At 44.4% G+C, this 15,445-nt stretch overlaps 1 protein-coding gene across 2 annotated transcripts in view; it reads left to right on the top strand.

Annotated features, from left to right (window-relative positions):
* Positions 1-15,445, top strand: part of LOC110527256 (semaphorin-5B) — a 97,594-nt gene that overhangs the window by 48,502 nt on the left and 33,647 nt on the right. For both annotated transcript variants that reach the window (XM_090239668.1, XM_090239669.1), the window contains exons 3-8: positions 3,929-4,028; positions 4,193-4,238; positions 9,707-9,769; positions 10,944-11,042; positions 13,174-13,387; positions 14,756-15,041. In XM_090239668.1, the coding sequence (XP_090095794.1) occupies positions 3,929-4,028; positions 4,193-4,238; positions 9,707-9,769; positions 10,944-11,042; positions 13,174-13,387; positions 14,756-15,041 (808 nt within the window). The remainder of the gene's footprint in view (positions 1-3,928; positions 4,029-4,192; positions 4,239-9,706; positions 9,770-10,943; positions 11,043-13,173; positions 13,388-14,755; positions 15,042-15,445) is intronic.

Raw genomic sequence — 15,445 nt, 5'->3', positions numbered from 1 at the left:
TGGGACCACAAGAAATCTGAACTCATCATGAGGGGCCACTGTGGCTCGCGGGTCTGTGTACCCACACAGGGCTCCCGAGTGGCTCGCGGGTCTGCCTACCCACACAGGGCTCCCGAGTGGCTCGCGGGTCTGCCTACCCACACAGGGCTCCCGAGTGGCTCGCGGGTCTGCCTACCCACACAGGGCTCCCGAGTGGCTCGCGGGTCTGCCTACCCACACAGGGCTCCCGAGTGGCTCGCGGGTCTGCCTACCCACACAGGGCTCCCGAGTGGCTCGCGGGTCTGCCTACCCACACAGGGCTCCCGAGTGGCTTGCGGGTCTGCCTACCCACACAGGGCTCCCGAGTGGCTCTCGGGTCTGCCTACCCACACAGGGCTCCCGAGTGGCTCGCGGGTCTGCCTACCCACACAGGGCTCCCGAGTGGCTCGCGGGTCTGCCTACCCACACAGGGCTCCCGAGTGGCTCGCGGGTCTGCCTACCCACACAGGGCTTCCGAGTGGCTCGCGGGTCTGCCTACCCACACAGGGCTTCCGAGTGGCTCGCGGGTCTGCCTACCCACACAGGGCTCCCGAGTGGCTCGCGGGTCTGCCTACCCACACAGGGCTCCCGAGTAGCGCAGCGATCTAAGGCACTGCATCTCAGTGCTTGAGGTGTCACTACAGACACCCTGGTTCGATTCCAGGCTGTATCACAACCAGCTGTGATTGAGAGTCCCATAGGGCGGTGGAAAATTGGCCCAGCGTCCTCCGGGTTTGGCCGGGGTAGGCCGTCATTGTAAATAAGAATTGTTGCTGTCAGTGACTGACATATTTTGGGGGTGGAATTGATCGCAGGCCTACAAAAGAAGCAGTTGCCCATCTCCCGCTGTATACAAACATGGCTATGGACTGAAGCCTTTTAAAGATGGCGTCGACAGAGAGGGCTGCCTCGCTTCTAGTCCTTTTACAAGCATTTTGCTACACTCCCAATAACATCTGCTAACCATGTGTATGTGACCAATAACATCTGCTAACCATGTGTATGTGACCAATAACATCTGCTAACCATGTGTATGTGACCAATAACATCTGCTAACCATGTGTATGTGACCAATAACATCTGCTAACCATGTGTATGTGACCAATGACATCTGCTAACCATGTGTATGTGACCCATAACATCTGCTAACCATGTGTAAGTGACCAATAACATCTGCTAACCATGTGTATGTGACCAATAACATCTGCTAACCATGTGTATGTGACCAATAACATCTGCTAACCATGTGTATGTGACCAATAACATCTGCTAACCATGTGTATGTGACCAATAACATCTGCTAACCATGTGTATGTGACCAATGACATCTGCTAACCATGTGTATGTGACCAATGACATCTGCTAACCATGTGTATGTGACCAATGACATCTGCTAACCATGTGTGTGACCAATGACATCTGCTAACCATGTGTATGTGACCAATAACATCTGCTAACCATGTGTATGTGACCAATAACATCTGCTAACCATGTGTATGTGACCAATGACATCTGCTAACCATGTGTATGTGACCAATGACATCTGCTAACCATGTGTATGTGACCAATAACATCTGCTAACCATGTGTATGTGACCAATAACATATGCTAACCATGTGTATGTGACCCATAACATCTGCTAACCATGTGTATGTGACCCATAACATCTGCTAACCATGTGTATGTGACCCATAACATCTGCTAACCATGTGTAAGTGACCAATAACATCTGCTAACCATGTGTATGTGACCAATAACATCTGCTAACCATGTGTATGTGACCAATAACATCTGCTAACCATGTGTATGTGACCAATAACATCTGCTAACCATGTGTATGTGACCAATAACATCTGCTAACCATGTGTATGTGACCAATAACATCTGCTAACTATGTGTATGTGACCAATAACATATGCTAACCATGTGTATGTGACCCATAACATCTGCTAACCATGTGTATGTGACCCATAACATCTGCTAACCATGTGTATGTGACCCATAACATCTGCTAACCATGTGTATGTGACCAATAACATCTGCTAACCATGTGTATGTGACCAATAACATCTGCTAACCATGTGTATGTGACCAATAACATCTGCTAACTATGTGTATGTGACCAATAACATATGCTAACCATGTGTATGTGACCCATAACATCTGCTAACCATGTGTATGTGACCCATAACATCTGCTAACCATGTGTATGTGACCCATAACATCTGCTAACCATGTGTATGTGACCAATAACATCTGCTAACCATGTGTATGTGACCCATAACATTTGATTTGAAGCCATTCAGATCCAGTGACATTGTGTCAAGCATGCCTGTATGTTGCTGCACATTTCCCTATGAGAAATGAAATTATTCAATACATTTATTCATTGATCCATCTACTAGAGAATACAACTGTAGCCACTGCATGTTCTGACCTGGTGTGAAACAGGCACAACTACACAACATTGTGTGAGTGAGAACTAGGTTAGACATCTTGTAAAGAGCTCATAGCAGCGTACAGTAGCGACTCTATCCAGAAGGGGATGTTTATGGTGTGATACGAATGCTGTCAGAAGTTGTGTGCCATTTTTCATTTTTAATATCGTCGTCATTGAAAGGTTTCAGAGGGACTAACCTTTATGCAGGGTAACATTTCTCATTTTTGAAGGAGATTATTCCTACCCAGGGGGAGCATTAAGATTATTTTATGGACAAAGAACCAAAGGTCTGTTTTAACAGTGTGAGGTTTGGGGTACTAGTGGTTCTGATTAACAGTCTGTCTGTGTTAGCGGAGTGGTGTGGACTTTCACATTTTACAATACTATCTCAATGGCTGAGGCTTTTTTATATTACAGTATTATGATTTTGAAATACACTTAACATCACCTGTCGTCTGTAGAAATGATCTATATATTAAACTGTTGCTGAGATACAGTACACTGAACTTTGTTGCAAGAATCTAGTTTAGGCTGATATCACGTCTATATGAGAACGTCTTTGCTCGCCTTCTCTGACTTTTCCCATTTGTTTTGAAGTTGTGTCTCTATCTCCTCAATTTAAAGTCCCCAGTTGGACGCATCTAAGCTAAACTGTTTATATTTGCCCATCAAACAGTCTTTCTATTGGTGCAGATTCCCGAGCCTTGGCTGTTTTGACTGGGTGTCGAGTTACATTAACATCAGGACACCAAAACAAACCCTGGCTTTATTGCTTTGGGTACATCCCTCCCTCCCCCCAATGACCTCTTTGTCTCCCCCATCTCTTTATCTCTCTCTAACACCCGCTCTCTCTCCCTCTCTCTCTCTGTCTTCCTCTGTCTCTCGCTCTCTCTCTCTCTGTCTTCCTCTGTCTCTTGCTCTCTCTCTGTCTTCCTCTCTCGCTCTCTCTCTCTCGCTCTCTCTCGCTCTCTCTTTTTTTCTCTCCCTGCCTCTTTCTCTCTCTCCCTCCCACTAACTCTCCCTCTGTCTCTCATTCTCCATCTAATGAAGCAGGCTAGCGTTAGCTCAGCCTCTGGTAAGGGTCAGCATGCGTTTCAGCACAGGGCTCAAGGAGAGATTATCTGCTGGTTTGGCAGCTTTTGGTTTTGAGCCACCCGCTCTCACAGTCGCACTGATCTTGATATGATACAGATGTGTCAACATGCTACTACTGTGTTAGCCTGCTACTGTCATAATGGATCTACAGGAGCTGGTTTGAACTGATATCTGGTGAAAAATCAGTTGATGACACAGGCTGAAAGGCTCATCTCCATGTTCCAGGTAAAACGTCAGGGGAGAGACATTTCACACAGTCAGAGCAGGGCCTGAGCCAGCGACCGTTTAGTGTCAACTTCCCAACTGACTGGATGTTCACACTCGTTTCACCTCCTCATCCTGCTCTTCTTCCTTCCCTCCTCTTCCTCCTTTCAGCATTGAGTCCCTGGATGTCAGGATTCTCTCGTCCCGGAGTGAAGGACTTTTCCCAGCTGACCCTTGACCTGACCAGAAACCAGCTGATTGTGGGAGCTAGGTGAGATACACACACACACACACACACACACACACACACACACACACACACGTGCAACCCACACACAGACCCCCTATTTTACATGTACACACACATCCAACACAACAGACTTTTGCTTGTTTCTTTACTGATGTTGGTTAGAACTCTCTCTCCTCTATCTTCAGAAATCACCTCTTCAGACTGAGTCTCAGTAATGCTTCTCTCTTACAGGTAAGCCGTTCACAGCTCTCCATGCTCCCACTGTTATTACACACCACATTACTTAGGGCTGTTTTCACTCTTCCAAATGGTAGCTAGGCAACCATATAGTTTGTTGAAATTGTAGAAGAGACCAGACACATCAGAGTAACTGTTGGCCAGTAGGCTCCGTTCCTTAGCTTAGTGGGGTAAGGTGGGGGTGGGGGGGTGGGGGTTAGGAATGTCAACACACTGAGGGTTTACTGGGCCAAATTGGTGTTTACCAGGGGTTACATCACACAGGAACGGGATCTACCCAGCTACCTTTACTCTGCCCACTCGCTCTCTGTCCATTTCAATTTAAGGGGCTTGCTGGCATGGGAAACGCATGTTTACATTGCCAAAGCAAGTGAAATAAATAATAAGTAAAAGTGAAATAAACAATAAAAAAAATTACAGTAAACTTTACTCTACATTCACAGAAATACTAAAGAAATGTCAAATTCAGATTATGTGCAAATAGTTAAAGTACAAAAGGGAAAATAAATAAACATAAATCTCTCTGGCTGTTTATCTCTCTCTGTCTCTCTCTCTCTCTCTCTCTCTGTCTCTGTCTATCGCACTCTCTTTCTCTCTGTCTTGCTCTCTGTCTCTGTCTCTCTCTGTCTCTCTCTGTCTATCGCGCTCTCTTTCTCTCTGTCTCTGTCTCGCTCTCTCTATCCCTTGTCTCCTCTCCCTCCCCTGATCCCTACCCTGTCATTGCTAAACGGCTGATCAATTTGATGTCAGTCATGAACTTTCTGTCAGATTTGTCCTGAGGGCCACGTCATTGCTTTCTTGGGATAATACCCATCAAACGTCTCCCTAAAATCAATCTGAATAAGCTGTTTTGGAAATGTCACAGTGCTGCAGGATGCACTAATGTCTTCCTGTCCATCTGGCTGTCTGGCTGTCTGTCTTAGGGATATTATAAATATATTCCATCTCTTACAATGGCTCCTTGATATGTCATTAACTGTATGAATTGCGTTTCATCAGTATACAACTAAAGGACATACCGTGAATATTACAAAGTACCTCTCTCCTTTAATGTTATGATTGTAGTGTCTTTTTCTCTACGAATTATGATCCATTTGTATCCATGGATACAAGGTACAATGATTTAATTTGGAAGTTCAAGGATGACTGCATATAACATAAATAATTTCTTACAAGGTCGTTTTACAATTTCAATATACAGATGTAGGATCTTAATTTGATCACCCTTTTTCAGGAGAACTTTCCTGCTATGCAGGAAATTTGAACTTGTAGTATATTTCAGGTTTAAAAAGGCTTCGGAAGTTTGTAATTTCCACTTTGAAAGCGTTAGGTTTAAAATCCGATTTTATGAATTTGTGGCTGTGCTAGCGAGTGACCACTCCGCAGCGCTGCCTCCAGAACAACATTCATGATGAAAAACGCTAATATGCTACAAAGATGACCATTAATTATAATCCACATAATAATTAACATTTCCTCTTGCTGCAGGATTTTCTTCCTTCTGTAGCAAACTGGTTCAAATTAAGATCCTACATCTGTACCACTATTAAAAAGTACTGAACTTTGGTGTCAGTATACATCTAGGTACTTAAGGAGTGTAGTCAGTACACATCCAGGTACTTAAGGAGTGTAGTCAGTATACATCTAGGTACTTAAGGAGTGTAGTCAGTACACATCCAGGTACTTAAGGAGTGTAGTCAGTACACATCCAGATACTTAAGGAGTGTAGTCAGTATACATCCAGGTACATAAGGAGTGTAGTCAGTATACATCCAGGTATTTAAGGAGTGTAGTCAGTATACATCAAGGTACGTAAGGAGTGTCCTTGAACAATGAGCCCACTGACCGTCTCAATAAGAGTCTCATGTCATTCATCAATGCTATACTGAATGAACGGACAAGGAGCAGGCTGGGGGAGGGAGGGACATGTGTGACTTTGGAGGCCCTGGTCGGCCTATCAGAGCAAGCGAACCATGAATGACACCTCTGAGAACCAACTCCTTAATCGACCACTGCACCAGTGGCCACAATGGCATTATGCAAACACAGGGAAGAGTTTTCAGTTTGGTAATTCATTCACGCTTTGTCCCTGATCTTTAGAAGTAGATTTGGGAGCTCTGTTGTCAGGGGTGACTGAGGGAAAGACTTGGTGGGAGTGAGTTTAGCAGTGAACGTTCACGAGGCTGAGGCCAGTTTCAGTGGCTCCAAAGTAAAGCACAGTGAACGCTCACAAGGCTGAGGCCAGTTTTAGTGGCTCCATAGTAAAGCACAGTGAACGTTTACGAGGCTGAGGCCAGTTTCAGTGGCTCCATAGTAAAGCACAGTGAACGCTCACAAGGCTGAGGCCAGTTTCAGTGGCTCCAAAGTAAAGCACAGTGAACGCTCACGAGGCTGAGGCCAGTTTCAGTGGCTCCATAGTAAAGCACAGTGAACGCTCACAAGGCTGAGGCCAGTTTCAGTGGCTCCATAGTAAAGCACAGTGAACGCTCACAAGGCTGAGGCCAGTTTCAGTGGCTTCATAGTAAAGCACAGTGAACGCTCACGAGGCTGAGGCCAGTTTCAGTGGCTCCAAAGTAAAGCACAGTGAACGTTTACGAGGCTGAGGCCAGTTTCAGTGGCTCCATAGTAAAGCACAGTGAACGCTCACGAGGCTGAGGCCAGTTTCAGTGGCTCCATAGTAAAGCACAGTGAACATTCACGAGGCTGAGGCCAGTTTCAGTGGCTCCATAGTAAAGCACAGTGAACGTTTACGAGGCTGAGGCCAGTTTCAGTGGCTCCATAGTAAAGCACAGTGAACGTTTACGAGGCTGAGGCCAGTTTCAGTGGCTCCATAGTAAAGCACAGTGAACGCTCACGAGGCTGAGGCCAGTTTCAGTGGCTCCATAGTAAAGCACAGTGAACGTTCACGAGGCTGAGGCCAGTTTCAGTGGCTCCATAGTAAAGCACAGTGAACGTTCACGAGGCTGAGGCCAGTTTCAGTGGCTCCATAGTAAAGCACAGTGAACGTTCACGAGGCTGAGGCCAGTTTCAGTGGCTCCATAGTAAAGCACAGTGAACGCTCACGAGGCTGAGGCCAGTTTCAGTGGCTCCAAAGTAAAGCACAGTGAACGTTCACGAGGCTGAGGCCAGTTTCAGTGGCTCCATAGTAAAGCACAGTGAACGTTCACGAGGCTGAGGCCAGTTTCAGTGGTTCCATAGTAAAGCACAGTGAACGCTCACGAGGCTGAGGCCAGTTTCAGTGGCTCCAAAGTAAAGCACAGTGAAATGCTACAGTATCCTGTAAGGTGTGTCAGTGTAAGGACTCCCCTTAAGTTTGAGGGTCTGAGAGATATATCGGTTTAATAGAAAATAGGAAATAGTTAGAGCAGGTCAGCATTGTAATGGTAGGACACATACCGGTTTATTTATCAGCTATTTTAGTGAAATTAAATTGCAGTCTTGGATGGCAATTTTGGGCCTTGAGATGTGCACGCAATTGAATTTACTACGTTTGTTTACACTGATATTTATGGTGTAAACAAACCATGATTTACAGTTTCCCAGAACTATGATAACATTTCCCCCAAAATGAGGTGCTGCTTTTCACTCTCAGGACCACAATGAAACTGTAGGAACAGAGAATACAGTTGAATTATACTACTATTCTTATGCCCGATTATTTATTTACCTTTATTTACCTTTATTTAACCTTTATTTACCTTTATTTAACCTTTATTTATCTTTATTTAACCTTTATTTAACCTTTATTTAACCTTTATTTACCTTTATTTAACTTTATTTAACCTTTATTTACCTTTATTTACCTTTATTTAACCTTTATTTACCTTTATTTACCTTTATTTAACCTTTATTTAACCTTTATTTACCTTTATTTAACCTTTATTTAACCTTTATTTAACTTTATTTACCCTTTATTTAACCTTTATTTCCCTTTATTTCCCTTTATTTACCTTTATTTAACCTTTATTTACCTTTATTTAACCTTTATTTAACCTTTATTTACCTTTATTTACCTTTATTTAACTTTATTTAACCTTTATTTACCCTTTATTTACCTTTATTTACCCTTTATTTAACCTTTATTTCCCTTTATTTACCCTTTATTTAACCTTTATTTATCTTTATTTACCTTTATTTACCTTTATTTAACCTTTATTTTACCTTTATTTCCCTTTATTTACCTTTATTTAACCTTTATTTACCTTTATTTAACCTTTATTTTACCTTTATTTACCTTTATTTAACCTTTATTTACCCTTTATTTCCCTTTATTTACCCTTTATTTAACCTTTATTTACCTTTATTTAACCTTTATTTTACCTTTATTTACCTTTATTTACCTTTATTTAACCTTTATTTTACCTTTATTTCCCTTTATTTACCTTTATTTAACCTTTATTTACCTTTATTTAACCTTTATTTAACCTTTATTTACCTTTATTTAACCAGGCAAGTCAGTTAAGAACAAATTCTTATTTACAATGACGGCCTAGGAACAGTGGGTTAACTGCCTGTTCATGGAAAGAACGACAGATTTTTTACATTGTCTTCTCTGGGATTCGACCTTTCGGTTACTAGGCCAACGCTCTAACCACTAGGCTTCCTTACTCAACCCAAAAAACTATTCCTTGGAAAGTTATATGCAAAATAGGGGAACCTTGTGCAAATGTTGTTAGAACATTTTGTGTTAGCTGGATGACTTGTGTTTTTGTTTTTGTTTGGCCTGTGGTCAAGATCCAATTGGTGTAGCCATGGTGATTAGACTGGAGTGATTGAGTTGGGGGGAGTAACCATGGTGATTAGACTGAGTGATTGAGTTGGTGGGAGTAGGCATGGTGATTAGACTGGAGTGATTGAGTGGGGGGAGTAACCATGGTGATTAGACTGGAGTGATTGAGTTGGGGGAGTAACCATGGTGATTAGACTGAGTGATTGAGTTGGGGGAGTAGCCATGGTGATTAGACTGGAGTGATTGACTGCAATCGAGGACAGAGTATTTTTATGCACAACACACTTCAGCACTCGGCGGTCCCGTTCTGTAAGCTTGTGTGGCCTACCACTTCACAGCTGAGCCATTGTTGCTCCTAGACGTTCCACTTCACAATAACAGCACTTACATTTGACCGGGGCAGCTCTAGCAGGGCAGAAATTTGATGAACTGACTTGTTGGAAAGGTGGCATCCTATGATGGTGCCACGTTGAAAGTCAGTATGGGTCATTCTACTGCCAATGTTTGTCTATGGAGATTGCATGACTGTGCGCTCAATTTTATACACCTGTCAGCAACGGGTGTTGATTAAAAAAGGTGTCCACATACTTTTTGTGTATGTGTATGTATAGTAGTATATACAGTACATATCCCATACTAAATCTGATTTAGCAAGGATCCAATCTACACATTCTGTCCACGTTATGGTGCACACGTTTATATGTCATTTTTTAAATGTGATTTTCTTCTCTAGGCAGTAGAATGGGGACCAGATGAAGACACCAAGCGGTCCTGTCAGAGCAAAGGAAAGACAGAGGTATTATAGCTGTCTGGCAGTTCTGGACACTTTAGATAGAGAAAGACAGACCACTGGTAGAATTCTACATTAAAGGGGCTGCCCTCACCAGAGATATTTAGATAGAGACAGACGACTGGTAGAATTCTACATTAAAGGGGCTGCCTTCACCAGAGATATTTAGATAGAGAAAGACAGACGACTGGTAGAATTCTACATTAAAGGGGCTGCCCTCACCAGAGATATTTAGATAAAGGCAGACGACTGGTAGAATTCTACATTAAATGGGCTGCCCTCACCAGAGATATTTAGATAGATAAAGAAAGACAGACGACTGGTAGAATTCTACATTAAAGGGGCTGCCCTCACCAGAGATATTTAGAGAAAGACAGACGACTGGTAGAATTCTACATTAAATGGGCTGCCCTCACCAGAGATATTTAAATAGAGAAAGACAGACGACTGGTAGAATTCTACATTAAAGGGGCTGCCCTCACCAGAGATATTTAGATAAAGACAGACGACTGGTAGAATTCTACATTAAAGGGGCTGCCCTCACCAGAGATATTTAGATAAAGACAGACGACTGGTAGAATTCTACATTAAAGGGGCTGCCCTCACCAGAGATATTTAGATAGAGACAGACGACTGGTAGAATTCTACATTAAAGGGGCTGCCTTCACCAGAGATATTTAGATAGAGACAGACGACTGGTAGAATTCTACATTAAAGGGGCTGCCTTCACCAGAGATATTTAGAGAAAGACAGACGACTGGTAGAATTCTACATTAAAGGGGATGCCCTCACCAGAGATATTTAGATAGAGAAAGACAGACCACTGGTAGAATTCTACATTAAAGGGGCTGCCCTCACCAGAGATATTTAGATAGAGAAAGACAGACCACTGGTAGAATTCTACATTAAAGGGGCTGCCCTCACCAGAGATATTTAGATAGAGACAGGCGACTGGTAGAATTCTACATTAAAGGGGCTGCCTTCACCAGAGATATTTAGATAGAGAAAGACAGACGACTGGTAGAATTCTACATTAAAGGGGCTGCCTTCACCAGAGATATTTAGATAGCTTCAATGAAGTGTACCAGAAGCTGTACTAACCTTGTACAGGAAGAAATGAATAGACTATTGTATGGTGGTGTTATGACATCTTTGACCTCCCGTGTTCCCGTCCCCGCAGGATGAATGTCAGAACTACATCCGGGTCCTGCTCATCACCGGGAGGCGGATCTTTACCTGTGGAACCAACGCCTTTACCCCCGTCTGCACCACCCGGCAGGTGAGAGAGAGAGGGAGAGGAGGATAAAGATAGAGTTGAAGGAGATGAGAGAGGAGTAACAGGAGAGGGGGGTGAGAGAGTAACAGGAGAGGGAGATGAGAGAGAGGAGTAACAGGAGAGGGAGAGGGAGATGAGAGAGGAGTAACAGGAGAGGGAGATGAGAGAGAGGAGTAACAGGAGAGGGAGAGGGAGATGAGAGAGGAGTAACAGGAGAGGGAGAGGGAGATGAGAGAGAAGTAACAGGAGAGGGGGTTGAGAGAGGAGTAACAGGAGAGGGAGATGAGAGAGAGGAGTAACAGGAGAGGGAGATGAGAGAGAGAGAGGGGTAACAGGAGAGGGAGAGGGAGATGAGAGAGGAGTAACAGGAGAGGGAGAGGGAGATGAGAGAGGAGTAACAGGAGAGGGGGGTGAGAGAGGAATAACAGGAGAGGGAGATGAGAGAGGAGTAACAGGAGAGGGAGATGAGAGAGAGGAGTAACAGGAGAGGAAGAGGGAGATGAGAGAGGAGTAACAGGAGAGGGAGAGGGAGATGAGAGAGCAGTAATAGGAGAGGGGGGTGAGAGAGGAGTAACAGGAGAGGGAGATGAGAGAGAGGAGTAACAGGAGAGGGAGATGAGAGAGAGGAGTAACAGGAGAGGGAGATGAGAGAGGAGTAACAGGAGATGGGGGATGAGAGAGAGGAGTACCAGGAGAGGGAGATGAGAGAGGAGTAACAGGAGAGGGAGATGAGAGAGGAGTAACAGGAGATGGAGATGAGAGAGGAGTAACAGGAGAGGGGGATGAGAGAGAAGTAACAGGAGAGGGAGATGAGAGAGGAGTAACAGGAGAGGGGGATGAGAGAGGAGTAACAGGAGAGGGGGGATGAGAGAGGAGTAACAGGAGAGGGGGGATGAGAGAGGAGTAACAGGAGAGGGGGGATGAGAGAGAGGAGTAACAGGAGAGGGAGATGAAAGAGGAGTAACAGGAGAGGGAGATGAGAGAGGAGTAACAGGAGAGAGGAGTAACAGGAGAGGTAGATGAGAGAGGAGTAACAGGAGAGGGAGACGGAGATGAGAGAGGAGTAACAGGAGAGGGAGATGAGAGAGGAGTAACAGGAGAGGGAGATGAGAGAGGAGTAACAGGCGAGGGAGATGAGAGAGGAGTGACAGGATGGAGCACTCTGTTCACGATGTTGAACAGCAAACCACTGACCCACACGACGCCACGACACGCTTTCTGACATCTGCCGGTACAGTAGAATCCGGGATTCATCCGTAAAGAGCACACTTCTCCAGCGTGCCAGTGGCCATCCTAGGTGAGCCTTTGCCCACTGAAGTCGGTTACGACGCCGAACTGCAGTCAGGTCAAGACGACAAGAACACAGATCAGCTTCCCTGAGACGATTTCTGGCAGTTTGTGCAGAAATTATTTGGTTGTGCAAACCCACAGTGTCATCCGCTGTCCGGGTGGCTGGTCTCAGACGAAGAAGCCGGATGAGGGCTGGCGTGGTTCGCGGTTGTAAGGTCAGTTGGACCTGCTGCCAAACGACGTTGGAGTGGGCTTATGGTAGAGAAATGAACATTCACTTCTCTGGCAACAGCTCTGGTGGACATTCCTGCAGTCAGCATGCCAATTGCACCCCCCTCAAAACTTGAGACATCTGTGGCATTGTGTTGTGTAACAAAACTGCACATTTTAGAGTGGCCTTTTATTGTCCCCCACATAAGTATGGAACATTTCTGGACATTTCTGGGATCTTTTATTTCAGCAGATGAAACATGGGACCAACACTTTCCATGTTGCGTTTCTATTTTTGTTCAGTATAGAATTGAGTAATGTTTTGGCCATGCATACTATATAACAGGTGTCTGCGCCAAAACTGTAACAAATCTGTTCTCCAGTATTCCCACGAGTAAAAGAGGAGACATGATTGTGTCTCAATGTAATCAACGTATGAAGGGATTGTTATTTTCAAATACAATTAATTTTTCGGCTTAGTTGTGGTCTGTTTACAGTGTAAAAATTATAATAATTATGTTCCGGGCCCCTGACATCCGCTCCGACAAAAATCATCCCTTAGCTGAATGGAGTGGCCTGTTCCTGCTGTTTAGGATCCTAGTATGGACATCACCCTTCTTCCATCCTCTTCCAGATAGGAAACATCAGTCGGGTGATGGACACGGTGAACGGGGTGGCGAGATGCCCCTACGACCCGCGTCACAACTCCACTGCCATGGTAACAGAGAAGGGCGAACTCTACGCCGCCACTGTCATCGACTTCTCGGGTCGTGACCCCGTCATCTACCGTAGCCTTGGTAACATGCCGCCGCTGCGAACAGCCCAGTACAACTCCAAATGGCTCAACGGTAAACACTCATGTGTACCATACACTCTTTGAAAAAAAGAACCCTTTGAAGAACCCTTTTAGTTCCAGGTAAAACTATTTTGGTCTCTAGGTAGAACCCTTTTTGGTTCCAGGTAGAACCCTTTTGGGTTCCAGGTAGAACCCTTTTGGGTTCTAGGTAGAACCCTTTTGGGTTTGATATAGAACCCAAAAAGGGTTATCCTATAGGGACAGCCGAAGAACCCTTTTGGAACTATTTTGTCTAATAGTGTAGGAATAGAATTACAATTGGATCATGACTGTACTTCCTGCTTTGCTTCCTGGTTATGGGTACATTCAATATGGCTGCCGGTCCACACATCAGGGAACATAGACTTGATGGGGTATTTGCATTCTAGCAATTCTATGTCAATGCCAATACATTACTGAACAGCCAACTGTAACTGGCTTGAGGCACTCCTTATGTTCTAACGTGAAAGGAATCCTAGAGGATGAGTCCTAATGGTAACGTGAAAGGAATCCTAGAGGATGAGTCCTAATGGTAATAGGAAAGGAATCCTAGAGGATGAGTCCTAATGGTAATAGGAAAGGAATCCTAGAGGATGAGTCCTAATGGTAATGGGAAAGGAATCCTAGAGGATGAGTCCTAATGGTAATGGGAAAGGAATCCTAGAGGATGAGTCCTAATGGTAATAGGAAAGGAATCCTAGAGGATGAGTCCTAATGGTAATGGGAAAGGAATCCTAGAGGATGAGTCCTAATGGTAATGGGAAAGGAATCCTAGAGGATGAGTCCTAATGGTAATGGGAAAGGAATCCTAGAGGATGAGTCCTAATGGTAATAGGAAAGGAATCCTAGAGGATGAGTCCTAATGGTAATGGGAAAGGAATCCTAGAGGATGAGTCCTAATGGTAATGGGAAAGGAATCCTAGAGGATGAGTCCTAATGGTAATGGGAAAGGAATCCTAGAGGATGAGTCCTAATGGTAATGGGAAAGGAATCCTAGAGGATGAGTCCTAATGGTAATGGGAAAGGAATCCTAGAGGATGAGTCCTAATGGTAATGGGAAAGGAATCCTAGAGGATGAGTCCTAATGGTAATGGGAAAGGAATCCTAGAGGATGAGTCCTAATGGTAATGGGAAAGGAATCCTAGAGGATGAGTCCTAATGGTAATGAGAAATTGTAAGGAAAAGAAAACTACTGATTCCATGCCAAGAACATCACTGCTCACATTCCTGCTGCTGCATCAGCCGTTTGGAGCTGAAATACCATATCTCATGCCTAACTTACACCTTCCCTCCCTCTCTTTCTCTATTCCTGTCTTCTCCCCTCCCTCTCGCCCTCCCCTTCTCCCTTCTTCTTCTTCCCCTCCTCCCCTCTCTCCTCCAGACCCTCACTTTATCTCAGTCTACGAGGTGGGTCTCTTCACCTATTTCTTCCTGAGAGAGAACGCAGTTGAACATGACTGCGGTCGCACCGTGTTCTCCCGGGTCGCCCGGGTCTGTAAGAACGACGTGGGCGGTCGCTTCCTATTGGAGGACACTTGGACTACGTTCATGAAGGCGCGGTTGAACTGCTCGCGGTCAGGAGAGATCCCCTTCTACTATAACGAGCTGCAGAGCACCTTCTATCTGCCCGAACAGGACCTCATCTACGGTATCTTCACCACCAACGTGTGAGTGACACACGCGCACACACACACACACCTACACACAGACGCACATACACACACACATAAAATGAACACACACATTGTCAGTCATACACACACAGGTACTTGTACATGTACAGAACCAGTCAGTAGTTTGGACACCTACTCATTCAAGGGTTTATCATTATTTTGACTATTTTCTACATTGCAAAGCTGTCATCAAGGCTACTTTGAAGAATCTCAAATAGAAAATATTTGTTTAACACTTTTTTGGTTACTATATGATTCCATATATGTTATTTTATAGTTTTGATGTCTCCACTATTATTCTACAATGTAGAAAATAGTAAAAATAAAGAAAACCCCCTGAATGAGTAGGTGTGTCCAAACTTTTGACTGGTACTGTATATATATATACATGTATAGAT

The sequence above is a fragment of the Oncorhynchus mykiss genome, chromosome 7 (assembly GCF_057628025.1).
Source record: "Oncorhynchus mykiss isolate SJ-2025 chromosome 7, ASM5762802v1, whole genome shotgun sequence".
Taxonomy (NCBI): domain Eukaryota; kingdom Metazoa; phylum Chordata; class Actinopteri; order Salmoniformes; family Salmonidae; genus Oncorhynchus; species Oncorhynchus mykiss.
Note: the sequence above shows the minus strand (reverse complement) of the source record. Positions and strands in the feature narration are given on the sequence as shown.